The sequence below is a fragment of the Eurytemora carolleeae genome, unplaced genomic scaffold, assembly GCF_000591075.1.
Source record: "Eurytemora carolleeae unplaced genomic scaffold, Eaff_2.0 scaffold600, whole genome shotgun sequence".
NCBI lineage: Eukaryota > Metazoa > Arthropoda > Copepoda > Calanoida > Temoridae > Eurytemora > Eurytemora carolleeae.
In genome coordinates this window covers 204,445-223,661 of record NW_019397594.1, presented here as the reverse complement: position 1 = coordinate 223,661, position 19,217 = coordinate 204,445, and the positions used below count along the sequence as shown (strand labels likewise).

Genomic DNA, 19,217 nt, shown 5'->3' with positions numbered 1-19,217 from the left:
ATAATAATAATAATAATAATAATAATAATAATAATAATGATAATAATAATAATAATAATAATAATAATAATAATAATAGTTATGATAATAATAATAATAATGATAATACTCATTTACAACAAAATACTAATTATGGATGTTTTTAAGTCGATATAAATTATGCCACAATGAAATTTAAACACATATCTTAGTAATTTAAAAAAAAATACATCTTAAAATATTTTTTGTCATTTATTGTACTTACAAAAGAACTTTTTTATTATATTTATTCATACGGTTTTTAACCCCGATACCTAAGCTAGTTTTGATCAGTAATGAAGCACATATTTGGAAAATAATTGAATCAATCAGAAAAATTAAATTGATGGAAATTTGTCTAAAAGTAAATAATAAAATTAATGAAATTTAGCCTATAGCATGGCCGGACTGGAAATTATGCATAAACTGTCGATTTATCAAGTATAAATGCAAAAAAAAAACAGTTTTATACATGAAAAACAGATTTGAACATGGTTAACTATTTTGTCATGGTTAAATAATTGTTTTAATATTTCTTATTATGTTTAATGAAGTTTCTCCGAAATACGAGAATGTAATCAATATGTTTTTCCTATTTTTGTGAATTTTTTAAACGAATAAAATACAATATATATACCACACAAAATCAGAAATCAAATATAACAATTAATTTTAAGCAGTAATAATTCAAAAATTACAATTGTCAAAATTCAAACATCACCATTTTTCAATTGACAATTGACAATTTATAAAACATTGTAATTTAATTTTAAAAACTATTAAACATACAATTTTTTTAAATTCTTATAATTGAAAAATAGCCAGTTTTATAATGCCATCTACTTATATATTGAATGAATTAACAATGGATACGAAGAAGAGAAGGAAAAGTGTAGAAAATACTGCATTGCACCTAGTAACCTTCGAAATTCCCCAGTTCATCCAGTTTCTACATTTAAAAAGTTGTAAATCTCCAGGATTAGAAAAGGTACTTAAAGCACTGAATGGACGGAGGACCTCTAGTCTACCGTGAACATTGTATCATGTCCTCTATAGGAGTCAGGTGTGAAAAGCAAAAAAGTCCTTTTAAGGGACCATAAGCATTATTTCAAGCGACCCTCCATTCAAACAGGACAATGTTCGACTTACAAATCAAATCAAGTCAAATCATTTATTAGGTCACAAATATTACAGTGTACATACGTAAAAATGCTAATTAAAATAACAACAATCAATTTTAAATATACTGTGGCCAGGGAGCTACAAGATAGCTCAGGCTGTTTACACATGAGCTCCCCTGGTTTAGCATAATAACAATAAGATTTAAACATTTTTCTTTGTGCATGAATGGAGCACATAAATGGCGAAGTGTAGCTAATGGTACCCTTAAACCTTTAAACTTATTGAACCCCGAGTACAGAGATATGTATCACTCATAGAATCTAGGCACCAAAATGTTAAACCCCATTCGTGTGTCAGTGTCCCCCTACTGTACGGAGCTAAATAATTATATAAGTTAACAGTCTAAATCTCTTTACAGTTAATTGCGTAAGTTTAGTAAAAAACGACCTGATCGTCACTAATGGGTTATCTTACCTGGGAAAGTGATTAACCCTTTGATGCGGGAGAAGGGATTTAAAGGATTGAGGTTTAGGATGGGATCCAGTCCACATCAGGTTAAAATCCTGGTTCAAAGTANAAAATCTTGCATGTCAAGTAGATCACATTTTCGACCCCCTGCTAAATTCGCTTGACACACTTTTATGTAGAAGTAACATCACATATTTTATTTTTGTTGGGGTTGGGGCATGAATCCTGGTTCAAACTTCCAACCTGAATATATTTAAAGGATTGAGGTTTAGGATGGGATCCAGTCCACATCAGGTTAAAATCCTGGTTCAAACCTGAATATAATCACATTAAACTAAAGTGTATTTGATTTCAGTTATTCCATTTGGTCAAAAGCTTTTGATGAGAATGTAGAATTAGCTTATAGCTGTATCCATCTTACTCTACATAAATCAGGCAAGGGCTTCCGAGCCCGTACATGTGTATTTCAATGTCGAATTCTTATTGGCTGGGCTTAGACTATAGATCGACCTTTAGGGTTATACACACTTGCAACAGTTAGAAAGTGACAACATATTTTAAAATTGTTTTAAGAAACAACATTTTTTTATTCAATTCAGGAAATTTAAAAATATCTTTGCACGAACTCAATAATTCACAGAACTTTAAAATTTGCACATCAATGTAGATATTTTCTATTTTTTGCGTTGCGTTGTACGCATTGTTTTTTACTAAATAGCCAACTATTTCAATAGAAATTCCTAATTTCATTAAATGTCATTTATGATTATATGTTTTTTTTTTCTTAAAATCATGCTTATTAGATTGGGTTTCTTTTTCCCAATCGGTAACCCTGATATCGTGACTCCGCCTTTAACAAAACCTGTGACTTTACGTCACCCCCCCCCCTGCACCCTCTCTTCAAAAAGGTCTAAAAAAAACACAGAATTGATAAAAAACTGAATTTAAAATAAAAAATAAACATCCCACAGATTAAAGCTGGGTATGAATTACTTTTAAAGCCAAAATCCCGACTTATCATTAGCACGAATTCCGGTCCTACGGAGTTCCTCAATCAAAATATGAGACAAATCAGTTAAGGGTTTCCTGAGTTATGATCGGACAAACAAACAAACAGAGATTACTACTTTATACATGTTTTCCCTCTAACTATAAGAAGTCCGGAAGTTTGAATGTTTTATTTTATATTTGTATTATTTCCTTGAGTTAATCAGTAAATCAGAAAATCAGGCAACAATCAAATTAAATTTCACAAAGCCTGCAGTAAATTAAGTATCCGCACAATGATTCTTGATTCCCCAAGACCCTTTCTCACCAGCTTTGCCAGAAACTTTCTTTATCAAGGTCAACCCATTAAACTTAAGCTTTTAAGTTAGCTAAGAACATTTCCGTGGTCCTATTGAGTTCCCCAATCAAAATATTTATATAAATAAATCAAGAGAGTAAATTTTGTATTTGTATCTTCTAATATGATTAATTTCAAGATTTAACAAAGAATACAAGTTTAAAGAGAACTAAAAATTGGCAGATATCGTTTGTTGTCTCATAATTTTAATTATTTTGAAATGTTTAAAAACGAAGGAACTGATTTCTTGCAACAAACTCTGATTTTATTATCCCTATAATATCTTGAAACCCTATATTGAGACCTTAGATATTTCAAACTATGAATTCTGTTAGATCAAAAGTTTAAGTTTAAAATATCCAAGATACGACACCACAGGTTGCAAAGATTTATGAGATTCTAAAATTTAAGTCTGTAGTAAGAAGTTTTTTGATTGAATTTTGTCTAACCTCATGGAATCCGTGTGCATGAAATATTTGGCTAACTATCTTGGCATCAGCTTGAACAACCTGAACAACACATTTTAAATTTTAATGGGATTGTTCACGAAAAATAAAAGTGATGTACTCTGAAAACTCTGGTTCATTTGTACCAGGCAACTTTTAGGAAGCTGGACCTAGAGATGGGCATAGTTTTTGTGAACTAACGAAATTTTTGAGAACAGACGAATTTTTACTGAACGATGAACGAAAAAAACAACAAAAACGAACATTTAAAACTGTTCGAAAATTCTTGAAAAACCAATCATTTTTTTACTGAACAAACGAATTTTCTTAAGATTTAAAAAACCTCTCTGTTTTTACAAAAAGAACGATTTTACAGAACAAACGATTTTACCGAACGAGTAGAGTACATTACTGAAAAATCATTCAGTGAGAAAACCAACGAAACGGCTAGAAAATGAACGATAATTTTGTGAACGAACGAAATAAATTGTTTTAGCTAATGAAAAAAACGATCGATGAACGATGAACGAAAGAAATGAAAAAAAACCGAAAACGCCCATCTCTAGCAAGAGCAAGTTTTAAAGTAGCGAAAGATCAAGGTTTTTTAAAATCCCTAATTCAATCTTAAAATGGAATAACTCATAGACTCTAAGTGTAATTGCAAGTGACCCTATGTTCAAAGATTGCATTGTACGATACACAACGGTACCCTTGAAACATTAATTTGATCAAAAATGTGAAAGATACCATCGTTTTTCTGTCTCGAAAAGTGTTCATCTCTGTTAAGTTTCTCTATTGCTTCTTATAAACAAGAAATGCGCAATTCGTTTCACGTAGAAACCGCAAATGAAAATAAACAGTTTAAAGAAACAAAAACATTTAAAGCCAATTCATACTTGATTAGACAAAGCTTTCAATGATACTGTTGTCAATTGGGCATTGCTATTTTTGAAATTAAGCGTACAGTCCCTTTAATCCTAGACCAGCTACATGCGCAATTTCCAGTCTTTTTTTGTAATATATCCGATCGAATTTGTATAAAAATGTTTTTTGAATCAAGTATTTAAGAGGTAGTTACATGGTAAGTTTAAAATGTATTTTTATGCTTGAAATTCAGCCGGGACAAAAAAGTTGTCATCTGAGACAATAAAGTGGTACGGTCAACCGGGACCATAAAGTGGTTAGCTGGGACCATTATTGGGACGGAAAATAATGTGATCTCTTCGGGATATAAAATTCTTTTATTTACCTTAAATGTTAAATGATATCTAGCACCAACTGGCGTTATTGAACTTGAACTATGACTAATGGCAGTTGTGTTGAAGACGACAATTGGATATCTCTTATTCTCCATAGAGCTCGCCCAAATTACATCCTCCAACTTTAAAAGAAAATTTACAAGTGAGAACCAGAAAACTTTGGAATATGAAGATGACATTAAAGCAATACTTAAGTGTTTTTTATTTGTTATAAAGCAAATAGTTTCAATAGTCATTTGTTAAATTACTTATTGTTTCATGTTTATTGGAATATATACAGTTAAACTTTGTCTAAAAGGCGTCTTCTTATTAATAAATCATTAAAGACTCACAAGGGACGTACTATAGTGTGACATACATGCTTAAATAAAAGAATACCTTATCATTCTCCCAGGATCCTCCATAAGATATTCTACTACTAGATCCTTCATCCTCAGCCTGAAATAAAATTAAAATATATTTAATAAATATTTAAGGAACTGCAGACGCAATGAAAAATAATCAAGTGTCCGATTTACAACGCCTGCTACTCCTGCTACCCTTTGAACCTTTTCTATTCCTACCATTGTGAATTGGACATGACAGTATATAATTAGAGGGTCACTTTGAACTTAATCTAAAGTACAGTACCAATAAAAACATTTGTTATTTTATAAAGTACGAAGAAAAATGGAGTCAGGAAAACACTGTCTTTAACTTTCTTAATGTAATTAAATTCAAATTAATCTGTGCAATTCAAGTTTTGATTAGTTCTAAAGGATTGTAAACAAGAATAATAGAATAACAAGAATTTTTAAAGAGCTTCAAATTACTTTAATACTTCTAACAACAGGTGTTCCAAAAACATGTAAACTAAACACTCTGGAATCTCCCAAAATACAATTGGTGTACTGTCCTTTTTGCCAAGCATATATGTGTACTTTACAGCTTTCTCTAACTGCTTAAAAGTAGGCCCGGTACTAAAGATGCACCGGAGTTTACAGTGTAAAGGGATTGTAAACGTAATTTCAAATGACGCTCTATGTCCGATTTACAACGGTACACTTTTAAGCTTTTCTGTAAAATAAAAATATTTTCTCTTGAAATCATGTTTTTTCCTAATGGAGAGTATGAATTTGTATAGTTGTAGATTTAATAATTGCAGACCACATCTTGGAAATTCAAAGACAATGAATTAAGAATGTTTTAACTTCCAATAAAACTCTTAAACGCTTAAAGGGACTGTAAGCGTAATTTTAAGCGACCCTCCATGCGAAGATGACAATGTCCGATCTACAACGGCATGCCCTAAAAAGCTTTGTCTGATCGAGTATGAATTAGATATTTATGTTTTTGTTTCTTTAAACTGTTTATTTTCGTTTGCGGTTTCTTAGCGAAAAAGACCTACGCATTTCTTGCTTATTAAAGAGAGTGGCTAAGTATGTTTTAAACGTCGAATTTGCGCTCAAACTCAGGATTTACAGATCTTTAAAAAGTTTAATATGTCTCAAATGAATCCGAAAGAAGTTTTCCACAACACTGCATACTCAGTTCAACTACCTTATTTAGCCGGTCACTCCCTTTAAAGGCAATGGAGAAACTCAAGAAATTACCACTTTTTATATTACCAAAAACAATGGTAACTTTCAAATTTGTGATATGACTATAGTTTCAAGGGTACCATTGTCATCTTTGTCTGGAGGTTCACTTAAACATTACACTTACAGCCCCTTTATACAGAAGGAATTATATGAAATCTAAAAAGATAAAATTGTAAATACAAGTTTCAGAATAAAATGCCCAAGATTCAATGTTTATTGTGGTACATTACCTGCACATGACATAATACAATTTAGTCATTTTTGTAATGATATTTTTTAGCATAACCCAATTAAACACCTTAAGGAACGAATAAACTAATAATATACGAGAAAACTAATATTTTCTATAGATATGGCAAACGAAAGCATAATCGTTTCTTTAAATGTAAAAAAAGCTTAAAATCTTGCATGTCAAGCCGATCACATTTTCGACCCCCTGCTAAATTCGCTTGACACACTTTTATGTGGAAGTAACATCACATATTTTATTTTTGTTGGGGTTGGGGCATGCTAGGGGGAAATTTTCTTTAATTGTTTTAATTAATTGTTTCATTATTAATCATAATTATATATTTTACAAGAAAAAAAGTCTACCCCAGTAATTCATTCAGATTGTGTATTTGTAAAAAATTGAATTAAAAGTTTGAATTAAAAGTTTTGTAAAAAGTTAAAAGTTTGTATCTGAATCTGAAAAACATTATTACTGCCGTCATGAATCCTTAATGCGATGAAGTGTGTTTTTTAATTCTCTTAATAACCAAAGGAAAAGTGTTTTTTCTTTAAAAATTCGCGGATTTGTTAAAAATTATTATTACCTCATCCTCCCCTTCCTCATTCCCCTTTCCTTCCTTCTCCTCCCTCTTCTCTCTGGTGTACTCCCCCCTGTCAATCTTCTCCAGAACCTCCTTAGTCTTCTTGTTCTCGTCATTGATGCGTTTAATCAGAGCTTCAATTTGTGAAATATTTCTGGTGACTTTAACGCTAGTTAAAGGAGTTGAAGTCTCTGCGTCGGAACATGGAGAACCCGGACTTCCGTCACTAGTTTTATTCATTAATTTATTTAATATTTTTAATTTATTCCTGCTTTGCCTATATTTCCCCATAGTAATTATTCATCCTTTGTAAGTGACCCTCTAAGCCCATTGCAGATATGTTCGTTTTTCTAACTTAAAAAATGTGTTCAATTCTGACAGTTTTCTCAAATATGTCTGTATTTGAAATCTTCAACGAGAAAGGTATATACAGGGTGTCCCAATAAACATGGGAATTCAGTGACGAATTCGATATCGTCTTTTTAGATAAATCTTTGATTTAATATAGTGATACCTACTAGGAGAAAGCGTAATCTGTAAGATTTTCGTCTGCTATGTTTACAATTTGTTTGTTTATGTGTTGACTGCATACGGTTGTACTTTGTAAAACAAGAAAACTTGCATTATACAAACAGAGTAAGCTTGCCCGTCTTCACTGTTCATCTTGTAGAGATATTATAGAAACATCTTTACAGTCTTTTACCCTTTTCATAAAATAAACTCTAGCAGACATAATAATATTATGGTTTTTGAAATTAGGTATAGCAATGCTAATTCATAACAAAGACGATATCCAATTCGTCACTAAATTCCCATGTTTTTTGGGACACCCTGTATATCATATCTATTCTTCATCGGTCAAAGCTTGTTAAGGTACATGGCTATATATAGCTATAGCTTGTAAAATCTTGTCACCTTGGGTTTTTACTAAACTGTTGCCATTAAAGTAAAGCAAAAGCTGTAAAAGTGTTGAAGCGGAAAATAACAAAATAAGTATTTTGTAATTGTAAATGTACCGTCAGGTATCACGATTAACTTGAAATTTGTTTGACCTTGTCTGTTTTTTTATTTTTATTATTTCTGCATTTTTTATTATTTTTTTCATTTTCAAAGCATGTTAAAAAGTGTGCTTATTGGCGAGTCACTACTATATCAACCTGACCCTTTTCTGACCGATTTGCCTCAAATTGGGGAGCTTGGAAGAATGCAGGGAAATGTTTTTAGATTGGTTTAAAAATTCTAAGTTGAAATTGGGTTGACTTTTCTTAGGAAAATTTAGTTTCCAGGCAAAGCTTGGCTCCAGCGCTCACTTAATTTTTATTTAAGCATTTGGGCTGAATTTTTCTTAATTCTATATTTATGTATAAACTAGATATACTGTCCGGCGTTCCTTATGGAGTTTTAAAAACATTTTGGAAAAAATTCGAATTTTAGCCTATGTCACCACCAGGGTAACCAATTTGGCCCAGCCGCTTGGCTAGCTATATTGAACATAAAATATTTAGATATCTATTTAAATATATATAAAGTTGAAATCTCTGTTTGTTTGTTTGTATGTGCGATCATAACTTAGGAACCCATGACGGATTTGTGTTGGTTGAATATTAGAGAAAGTTTAATTTCTAGACAAAGCTGGGCTCCCAAGCTAGTTTTTAGAAGATTTAGATCTGTCTGTTTGTTTTTTTGTCTATTTGAACATTACTTAGGAACATTTTTTTACCGATTTACCTCAAATTTTGAATAAAACACTCGATAGAACAACAGGAATATTCTCAATTTTGTTTAAAAATTCGAAATTAAGTAAGTTGAAATATAAAGCGAAAGTTTTGTTTTCTGGCAAAGCTGGGTTCTCAAGTTAGTATATTAAAGAAACCTGGGGTAGGAAACCTGGAGTAGGAAACCTGGAGTAGGAAACCTGGAGTAGGAAACCTGGAGTAGGAAACCTGGAGATGGAAACCTTGAGTAGGAAACCTGCAGTAGGAAACCTGGAGTTGAAAACCTGGAGTGGGAAACCTGGAGTAGGAATCGTGGAGAAGGAAACCTGGGGAATGAAACCTGGCGTTGGAAATATGAAGTATAGAAAACCTGGAGTAGGAAATCTGGAGTAGGAAACCTGGAGTAGGAAACGTGAAGTAGGAAACTTGGAGTAGGAAATCTGGAGTAGGAAACCTGGAGAAGAAAACCTGGGAAAAAACAATATGAAATAAAAATGCAACTGAACCCAAGTAGTAGAAAATAATGAGTAGTTTTTTTGAATTTTTTTGACTATACCCTGGGCTCCCTCAAAAAAAATTCAGCCCATTGGGTCCAACCGTTTGGTCTCGAATAGGAAATATATATACTATTGTCTTGTTTCATTATATAGAACTAGCTGAAGGGCCAGGCGTAGCCCGGGGAGAAAAAAATTGAAAAAAAACACAAAAATTTTTGAATAAAATATGTCTTCAAAAAAAATTTTGAAAAAAAAAATTATTTTATCTAGCCTCAGGCTACCCATGAGTGTCCACAAAAAAAACTCAGTCCATTCGTTTCAGCCCTTTGGCCGGCTATATGGAACATATATACGTATAGGGTTTCCATTCGCAAAACTTTTGCGCAAATTTTGAAAAACAAAGGGCAAAATTTTGCTTTAGTTGCGCAACATTTTACGCGAAAAAAATAGCACTTTGCGTAAGCATTCGCAACTTCATTTTGCGCAAAATTTCGCTATTCCGCTTTTGCGTTATTCTGTTTTGCGCAATTTTGCAGAGCAAATCGGTGAAAGGTGTAAACTGTATAAATTAGCTTTCTATAAGTTTCACTTTTTTGCATATAGTAATGCTTGCTTAAAAAGGAACGGATTACTTGTCTAAAACTCTATTTTGCAAGTGCAACCTAATGCATAATTGCACACTGCAATTCAAGATTCACACAAAAGGCAAGCAGTATTTTGCCAATTACTCATTTTAAACGTAGGAATAAAAAAAACGCGCAGTATTTTTAAAATGTATGTCAAGGCATACAAAAAACCAGTGAGTTGGTGAGGTAAATACAAAGACCAAGGAGGTGCGACACTTCAAAATCGAGACTGTATCCCAAATTTGATGACTAAGTTTTAGTGTTGTCTTTATCTCAGTGGGTATACACCTTTGATATTTCAATCATATGCATTCGACTAGTAGTCAACATTTGAAATATCAAAGTTCAACGCCACACAAAGGTTCAGACATCTTTTAATTTCAACTTTCAAAGTTCTAATTTCTGTTTTATTAATTTTTGTCCCTCAAGGAGAAGACTTTGTGACAAAAAGTAACTAATTGAGAGCAGCAATCATAATTTATTTGTATGTAAATTTTTGGATAAACCTTCAGTTGTTTGATTCTGTGCTGAAAATGTCAATTTTGGTTAATATGCAAAAACATGTTTTGCGTAAAAATTTACGTTTTGTGCCATACTTCCGGTTTTGCGCAAATTGCGGGAAAAGATTTACGCAAAAGATGCAACTAAAGTTCACTGAAAAAAATATTTGTGCAAAAATTACGCAAATTTTGCGCAAAAACCCTATATACGAATGTCTCGTTTTATTGTATAGAAGATAGAATATACTTTCTTCTGAGGTATAAATCATAATCATATATTATCATACTGTGAATGCTGAAATAACTTTCCAAAAAACCGTGAAAATTACTAGATCTTAGTATATAAGTTAATGACAGGTTCAAGAAAATACAGTAGAAAATACTAAAACTCCAGATTTAATGGACTTGGAGACATGTATAAGGGTTTCCAATGTAATGTAATGTATAAGGGTTTCTAATTTTTTTCCGGATCAATGTGGACCCGTAAATGTCTTACAGAGCCTTTTCTGAAACTGTTAACCCTATCACAGGGGGGTCCCCCTGTGTTTTTTTTCTAAATAACTTCTGAAAGACTTACATTAGAACGCTACAGGGTTAACATTTATATATTTGAAAAGCCCTTGAAAAATTGATGTTTTTAACATATTTCACCTGCTAATATTTGTAAAAAACTCAGTTCCTTTGAATCCAAAAATTATCGATTTTTATAAAATTTTGAAAATCCACGAAAACAATATTATTTAATCCACGAACCATTTTTTGTTTTTGTTTTATATTGTACAAAGAGAAGATGCTCACATATAGAGCCACAATTAAAAGTTGAAATAGAAGAATAAGAAAAGGGCTGATATTTGTCCAATTTTAGAAAGACAAATTGACATGTTGTAAGTTTGTAACTGATTTGAGTCACTTTAAATTTAGTTGACAGCTCGTTTTGAATCAAATGAATGAAATAAACTTCCCTGATTCCACTATCTATTGTGTCTTTCCTTTCCTCCTTCACCCCTCCTCCTCCTTCTCCTCTTCCTTTCCAGTCCACTGAGCTGTCAAACCTATTAACTGGAGTTTTGATCTCAGTGGACATCTTGTCACACTTGCCAGAGGGCGCATTGAAACCGGTATTTAATGAGGCTCGGAGTCCATTTACTCCGGTATCGGACATGCCCGCCATCCCACCCTCTGCTTCCGAATCTGATATGTCAGAATCAACGCATCCCCGTATTTCTTCAGGTCCTGGCTTAAACTGAGGTCGGGTTGGGTCGGATGTGTCAGAAACCTTTCGGTTTATTCTGGATGAGCAGTTGGTTTGTTTTCGGTCTTCTGCGCAGGTACCGTGTAAATCTTCTGCAGTGGCCTCTGCAGTTGGAGACCAACTGCACTCCTCTTTAATATGCATTTTGTTAACTTGCAGATTTTTTATAAAACTAAGCTTTCCCTCTACAGAAGAAGAATTGGGCATTCCATTTCTCAATTCTCCATCTAAATAATTTTAAATATGTCAAACTCAATCATGGAAGAACTTACATATAAGCTAAAACAAACAAAAAAACTAAACGCCAAAGACAATTTCAATCATTATACAGTGTTGAATAGTAAATATTAAAGGATTGTCGTCTTCGAAATTTCTTTAATTATCAATTTTCACAAAAGATTTTTTATTTTCAATTGTATTAAAATATGATACATATCTTAAAATGGGATAGCCAAGACTTTTTAATGAGGTAAAATATAAACAAAATAGAAAATATAAACATACTGTCCTTCTATAATTAAGAATCATTGTGGCATTGAGAAATCAAAAGATTAATATTATTTTGTTCTTACAACATAGATTTAACTTGTAATGCGAGAAATTAATTGTTTAAAATGCGGGAAATTAAATCAGACAATAAGTTCAAATAATTTCAGGTCATCACTGTACTCCCATTTCAAATTCAGATTATACCTTCTTTTATCTCTCCACCGTTTTTCTTTGACTGGTCCTCAGATGATATCTAAATGCGGGGAAACAAGATTAAAAACTTTGACTTTTAAATTTTAATCTATTTACCCATAGATTTTTTACATCTAACGAAATCACAAAGATATTCTACATTCATATTTCAATGATGTCGTTTAATTTTTGTTTAGAAAATTTTTAATATTTTGTTGTACAAAAAAGACGACATTAATGTCAAATCATTGTATGAAGTATTCATTATTTCAGTGAAAATAATAGTAAGTTTAATCAACATTTAAGTGGTTCATTTTCGTATTTAATTCTTCTAGTAAACAGACTTTCCAGGCATGAAAAATTTCAATTGTTTCTAAAATATTATTTTGCTCAGATCTGACCAAGGTAATAAGGCAAGGAAAGTTAATTGCTGTTGCGTTTTCTCTGCGTACATATTGAAACCAGAGGCCGAATTTAAAAAATTTGAGCCGCGGCTTAACTTTAAACCGTGGCTTAAATTTGATTGGTTCTACTTAAAATTGTATTCAGTTTTTCAAGATTTAAGCCGGCGCTCCATAAACCGGTTTCTAAGAGATTTGAGACGCGGCTTAAATTCATTAAATTCGGACACAGTTCTCTTTTGGCGGTGTTTGTAAACAAGAATAGATGCATCAGTGTTTTTCTAGCAAAGTTAAAATGATTAGAATGTATACATGATACAATTTTTATGAATTTAACAGTACAGTACTTTATACCTTTGTTTGTGAAGTGCCCGTTTTAAAAGCTAAACCTAGTTTTTCTCTGAACACCTTCTTAGCTATGGAAGCACAATCAAGACTTGTTCTAACTTCTGTAGGAGTTTCGGGTTTAGGTTTCTCTTCGATTTTTCTAGTTAGGAAAGATCCAATGGAAGACGACGTTTTAAGCTGAGGTTGTTGGAACAAAATTGGTTCTTTTATCCTCTCCGGTTCACGGTCTACAAAAGATAATTGTCTTGTTTACAAGGGGATTAAAAATGAGCTTTGATCACGAAACAGATTTTTTTTAGGGTTTATGTTGTAGATAAAAAAGTTAAATGTAATTAACAGTCCATGCAAGAATATATTTTTATGTTATGTTAATTAAGTTAAAAATATATTTCCCCAAAAATTCATAAAATTCTTGGAATATTTCTTTTTAATCTATGCAATGAATCAAAAAAAATTGAAAAATTTATTTTTGAAAAATGCTTTGAGAAGTTTGACAAGAAAAAAGTGCATGTGAAATTGCCATGCGGAAACCGGTTTTTGTGACTTAAATGAAGTCGAAAAATTACAAAAAATTAAAAATATGACCAGAGCTGGGAACTTTTAAATGGTGGATATCGGGATTTATGCCTAATCGACTCTTTTTCTTAATCTCAAGATTAAATTACTCTTTGTTCTCCTCTTGTTATTAATCTCCAGATTAATTAAGCGGTCGGGATAACGGATATCTCAGTCTAAAGTGTTTAGCTCAAGTTTCTAAAAAATCTATGTTCTTCGGTCCTAGATTTAACAATTTTCAAAATATCGAAAAGAATAGACAGAATTTAACGGTTTTATATTTGACTCTATATAGTCATATCAACATATTTTTTTCACCTTTAAAGTATTTTTTGCATGGCAATGTTAATTTTACAACAACAAAAAACAATATTTTTTTATTTTTGATTCTAGATTTTTCTTTTATTTGAAAATTTTTTCTTACCTGTTAATTTGAAACTTGATTGCTTCTCTTTCACATTTCCAAGATTTTCACAGCTTGAGTATTTTAAAGAGTGAACACTAGGACTCGGAGAGAGGTTTAGTGGATTACTAACATGGGGTGGACTCGTGGATTTTCCAGGATTTGTCGTGTTTGGCGGATTTTTTGTTTCAGTCTCCAGCGCCAGTTGAGAAGAAGATTTTCGTCGTGAGAATTTTAGATAGGATTCTCGTTCAATTGCAGGAGGTCGCTTTGGCCTAGACATATGTATCAATAATTTAATACGGCATTATTTACGGCATTCATTTGTCAACCTACAATTATAAGTACAGTGATAACCGGATAACTCTGAAATAGGAAAGCGACTTTTAAACTCAAGTTAAGACTTAAACTCAATGATCATTATACATAGTAATTGTATAGTGTAAATAGACCCCTTTGCTGAGTTACTAGTAAAAATATTTCCTTTGTAACAACATCAAAACGCTTAAGTATTGCTATAATGTCGTCCTTCTATTCCATTGTTTTCTGGTTATCACTGTTTGATACTTGAAAGAAAAAATTTAGTCCTAGTCCTGCGGTTTCCAAAATATAGTCACCAGAAAAATAAAAAATGTCATCCTAGTTTTAAGTTAAAACGGTCCTATTCTGAACATCACAGTCCTCCATATTTCCGGTAGTTTTGAAAGAACACAAACGGCAAACCACATTTTAAAAATAGCATGCAAAACCTGGATCATTTAGTGATTAGTGTTTCATGAATGATATTTTCAAAATTAGGTTGAAAAATAAATGCCGCAATAGTTTGCAACATAAAAGACGACTTTTAATTCTTCCATTGCAGCAAAATCCCTCAGTTTGTGAATATTTAATATATATTCAATGTTATATTTTCTAATTTTGAAGTTTAAACAGAGATTGGACAAAAAAGGAAGCATTAATTTCAAGTTGAAAACTTTATCTTTAGGTTTACCCACAAAGAATGAGACTTCAGAGACACCTGTATCGCATTCATTCATTTTTTTCTTTTCATCAGCTTTAAACTGGTTTCTTTCTTTAGAAAATCATTTAATAAATCCTTAGAAGACTTTACTTAGGGCAAAAGCCAAAGTTAAACTCTTAGATTTTTTCGGGTAAATAATCAAAAACTAAAGACGACCTATAATTTTTATCTGTTGATATAAATAGCTATTGAAATACCAGAGAATTTGGCTGAGAATGCTATTTCCATATTTATCCATATTAATCTACGGAAAAAAAATAGTTTTCCAATAATCGTCAAAACAACTGAACCGATATTGGTAAAATATTTTTTGTGGGACCTAAAATTATGAAAGGTTTATGGATATATTTTCATGATGAAAACTTGTTGCCAATAAAATTTTTAGAAAATTTTAAAATCCACCAATACGAAAACAAAATAATTTTGAATTTCCATAGGTCAATAGTTCACAGGGGGCTATTGGGACTCATCTGCATGGATCATTTAAATCTGTGGTTTTCAGGGGGTGCCCGAAAACGGTTACAAAGACGATTCTTGAATTTGAAAATGGACAAAATATGTTGTTTCCATTGGGCTTCTATATTTAATACTCTTCAATAATAATGTTTAAGGGAGCTACTGCTGAGTTTGAGCGCAAAGTCGACGTTCAAAATTATCCATTTGGGTGGTTACTGTCGAATTTTTTTATACATTTTTCGTCGTCGTTATTTAATAATTAAAAACAAATCGATTCTCAAAACGTAACAACCCAAATAGATGATTTTGAACGTCGAATTTCCGCTCAAACTCAATAATTATACTTTATTAAAACGTTTTATATGTTTCAAATGAATCCTAAAAAAANTTTTTAAGAGGGGGAAGAAGGCGCTAGTTTGAAGGTTTGAAGTAGACAAAACAGAATTTTTTTAATTGTTCCGGAATGTATACTGATTTCTTTTTATATTGTAGCTTGTTTATGTGTTTTAAAAATTATACTATCAACAGTTGTATAATGAACTTGGTCAATTCGTTAAATGTGTGCTCGAAGCGCAATATTTTTTTTTCTGAAGAGGGGCGAATTCAGGCTTGCCCTTCCCACTGATCCCTCCATCCCATGTCGACTAACCTGGACAAGATAAGTTTGGTTTCTTCATTCGTTTGTATTCAGTATTAAAATGGAGTTGTCTTTGAATACTTTTCAATCTTAAACGCATTTGACGACAATTAAGTAAAAGCGAAAAAATTGAGTTTAAAAGGTCAAATTATGATCAAAGACGCGACAAGGACCAAATGCTTAAATCAGAGTGCTTCCATTAAACTTTAATGATTGTTTTCAATTGTGGTCCTCTATATTTTGTGAATTAAAGAGGGAAGTTTAAAAATTCAACATTTTAAGGAAGAAAAACGACGATATCTTCCTCATTGTTGATCAGATAAAGTTTTTAAGGTTACCGTTTTGAATCGAACATGTCACTTTTTTAAAATAAAGTTTACTTGAAATATCGTCTACAGTCCCTTTAATGTCACTTCATGATTAGTGAACACTCCCTTTAAAACAAAAAAGTTAAAATTGACCAAAGGTTCGATTTGAAAATGTTTAGTTTCTGTCACAATTCTTGTCAATACTGCATTATTGGAATAGAGAGCGTTTACTGCAGAAACTTGCAAATAATTCATGTTTTTGAGAAAAATAAGAACAAATCATGTTTTAAATGACGTTGGTTCAGATACAGGGTGTCCCACGAAACATGACAGATGGTGAATAGTTTTGAATGTTTCTTCCTTATCAATTGAAGACTTTTGCAGTTTATTTTGCTAAAAAATCTTTTACTCAATTATATTTTGCTTTTAAATCAACTTTACTATAATAATACTACCAGCATTGTACATTGCCAGCTTTGGATGCATGTGTTACTTGAAAATACGTTCACAGTTTTTCTAAAAGTTCAAGGTTTTTTGAAATCAGTCTCCACAAATATATTCGAGATGGTTATCTACAGGTTGGTTTTTATTTCATTGCAGATTTCAACTCTCGCATCAGATTCAAGGTCAAACGAAAAATTGAAACGAAATCGATTTTAACATTTTCAAATCTTTTGTCAGTGAATTTTGGATTATGTTAGGAAAGTAAATGCTATTTTTAGGAGTGTGACAGAAATTCAAAAAACCCAAATCGTTAAAAAAACGAATCAATAAACGATGCCTATCTTAACCTGGAAGCCTTTAGGTGATAATGGAGAATTAAAATTTTTTTTTTGTTGAAGTATCATTTTTCGTTAATTTGTATGCTTAACTCAAAACTGGAACTAAAATAAGTTAGAGGGAGGTGGGAAGAGAAGGAATGGGAGGGGAGGAGTGTAAGGTTTGGTTTCAGTGTTTATTTAGGCCACCATTAACCAATAAATAGAATTGACTGGAAACCATCCCGAGATAAGAAAATACCAAGAAAAACAGTTTGTAACTAACTGAAGGGCCTGGCGTTGCCAGTGGAATAAAAAAAATGAAAAAAGGGTTAAAAAATGCTTAAAAAAATTTTGTTCGCTTTTTTGGCCTATAACACACCCCACCCGTGAGTGTTGACATTGATAGTCAAGAGAATCTGAGTTGTACCTGGATAGATACGTGTTTGAGAACCTGTTATGGAGTAGGGCATTTACTAAAAAGCGTCATATCTGACTCAATCTGATTGAGTATTATAGCTGATAGTGAGCATGAGTTGTATCTGTACGATACATATTGAGGGATACAAGAGCGTCATATCTGGATTGATACAGACTGCAGAGTATTATAGCTGATAGTGAGCATGAGTTGTATCTGTACGATACATATTGAGGGATACAAGAGCGTCATATCTGGATTGATACAGACTGCAGAGTATTATAGCTGATAGTGAGCATGAGTTGTATCTGTACGATACATATTGAGAGAACTTATTGGAGTAAAGCATTTTCTACATATTAACGTAATTTCTAGAAACCTTTTAATTTATGATTTACTATTACGAAAGTTTTATCTAAAGGGACTGTCAGCGTAATTTCAAGTGACCCTCCATGCAAATGGACAATGCCCGATTTTCAACGGTCTACTTGATTCCTTTAACTGATCAATAATGTGAATGATATTGTCGTTTTTCTAGTTTTATAAGTTTTTAACTCTGATGATTTCTGATTTGTTTTCCTAAAGTAGAAATGCGCAAGTCACATTTAAAAATTATGAACATTGATATCTAATTCATACTTAATAATCAGACAAAGCTTTTAAGGGTACCGTTGTGAATCAGACATTGCCATCTTTGAATGGAAAATCACTTGAAATTACGCTGACAGTCCCTTTTAAGTGCAAAACTTCTGACAATAAAAAGAGTTTAAAAATATTAAAGGAACTTGGCAGAAATAATGCCAAAACATTTCCTACCAAGGTTAGACAATCATTTATTTAGGAGGAGTTTTAGACAATTTAAAAAGATTTTAGATTTAAGGGTTTTTTAGTAGGACGGATTAAAAGAGCTTTGCTTGAACCTTTGAGGTTCAGTGTTTTATACATTAGATAGTTTTAGAGATTTTCAGAGATTTCACAGCTTTTCAGAGAATTCACAGCTTTTCGCGGAGATTTCGAAGCTTTTCAGAGATTTCATAGCTTTTCAGAGATTTCACAGCTTTTCAGAGATTTCACAGCTTTTAGAGATGTCAAAGCTTTTTGGAGATTTCATAGATTTTACAGCTTTTAAGAGATTCAGACTCATTTATAGAGTCCCGAAAAAGGAAGGAAAATGAGAAAAATGATATCTTTATTTAGAAGGAAAGGACGATATCTTCTTTTCCCCCAGATAAGGGTGAAATGATAGTGTGGACCGCGGGATGTGAATCGGAAATGTATTAAAACTTCAAATCAAGGGTTTCTTAAAATTTCCTCGAAAGTTTTAATATAAAATGACACTGACCTATCCCCAAGCTTGAGTTGACAACCATGAACTCCACCGTTGGAATCTCCTACAGAGCTACCCTCGCTCAATGAGCTGACCCCAAGACCCGGGGAAGATCCTATCACGAAATTCTCCATTTTTTAAATCACATTCTTATAAAGTCTGAAGAGACATTTTTTTCATATTAATTTCACTGTTCAGTATAATGTCTAGCTAACTAGTAACTATTCTGCACTTCTCACAAGCTTTACACGTTTTCATGAGAAG

General features: G+C 32.1%; 1 protein-coding gene across 1 annotated transcript; it reads right to left on the bottom strand.

Moving 5' to 3' along the window:
- Positions 1–1,779: 1,779 nt before the first annotated feature.
- On the bottom strand, positions 1,780–19,217 carry LOC111715078 (uncharacterized). Its single transcript, XM_023490331.1, has 10 exons — positions 18,969–19,217; positions 14,050–14,303; positions 13,077–13,297; positions 12,334–12,382; positions 11,351–11,867; positions 7,054–7,276; positions 5,037–5,096; positions 4,649–4,780; positions 3,403–3,462; positions 1,780–1,851 (listed from the first exon to the last, which is right to left on the bottom strand). Exons 1-10 carry the CDS (start codon positions 19,085–19,087, stop codon positions 1,780–1,782), a joined length of 1,707 nt encoding a protein of 568 aa, XP_023346099.1. The 5' UTR covers positions 19,088–19,217.

Coding starts and splice junctions, on each gene's coding strand:
- LOC111715078 (XM_023490331.1), bottom strand. CDS start 19,087: ATGGAGAATTTCGTGATAGGATCTTCCCCGGGTCTTGGGGTCAGCTCA. Junction 12,383..13,076: donor CGGGCACTTCACAAACAAAG/GTATAAAGTACT, acceptor CCCCGCATTTAG/ATATCATCTGAGGACCAGTC. Junction 11,868..12,333: donor CGGTGGAGAGATAAAAGAAG/GTATAATCTGAA, acceptor AAAATTATTTAG/ATGGAGAATTGAGAAATGGA.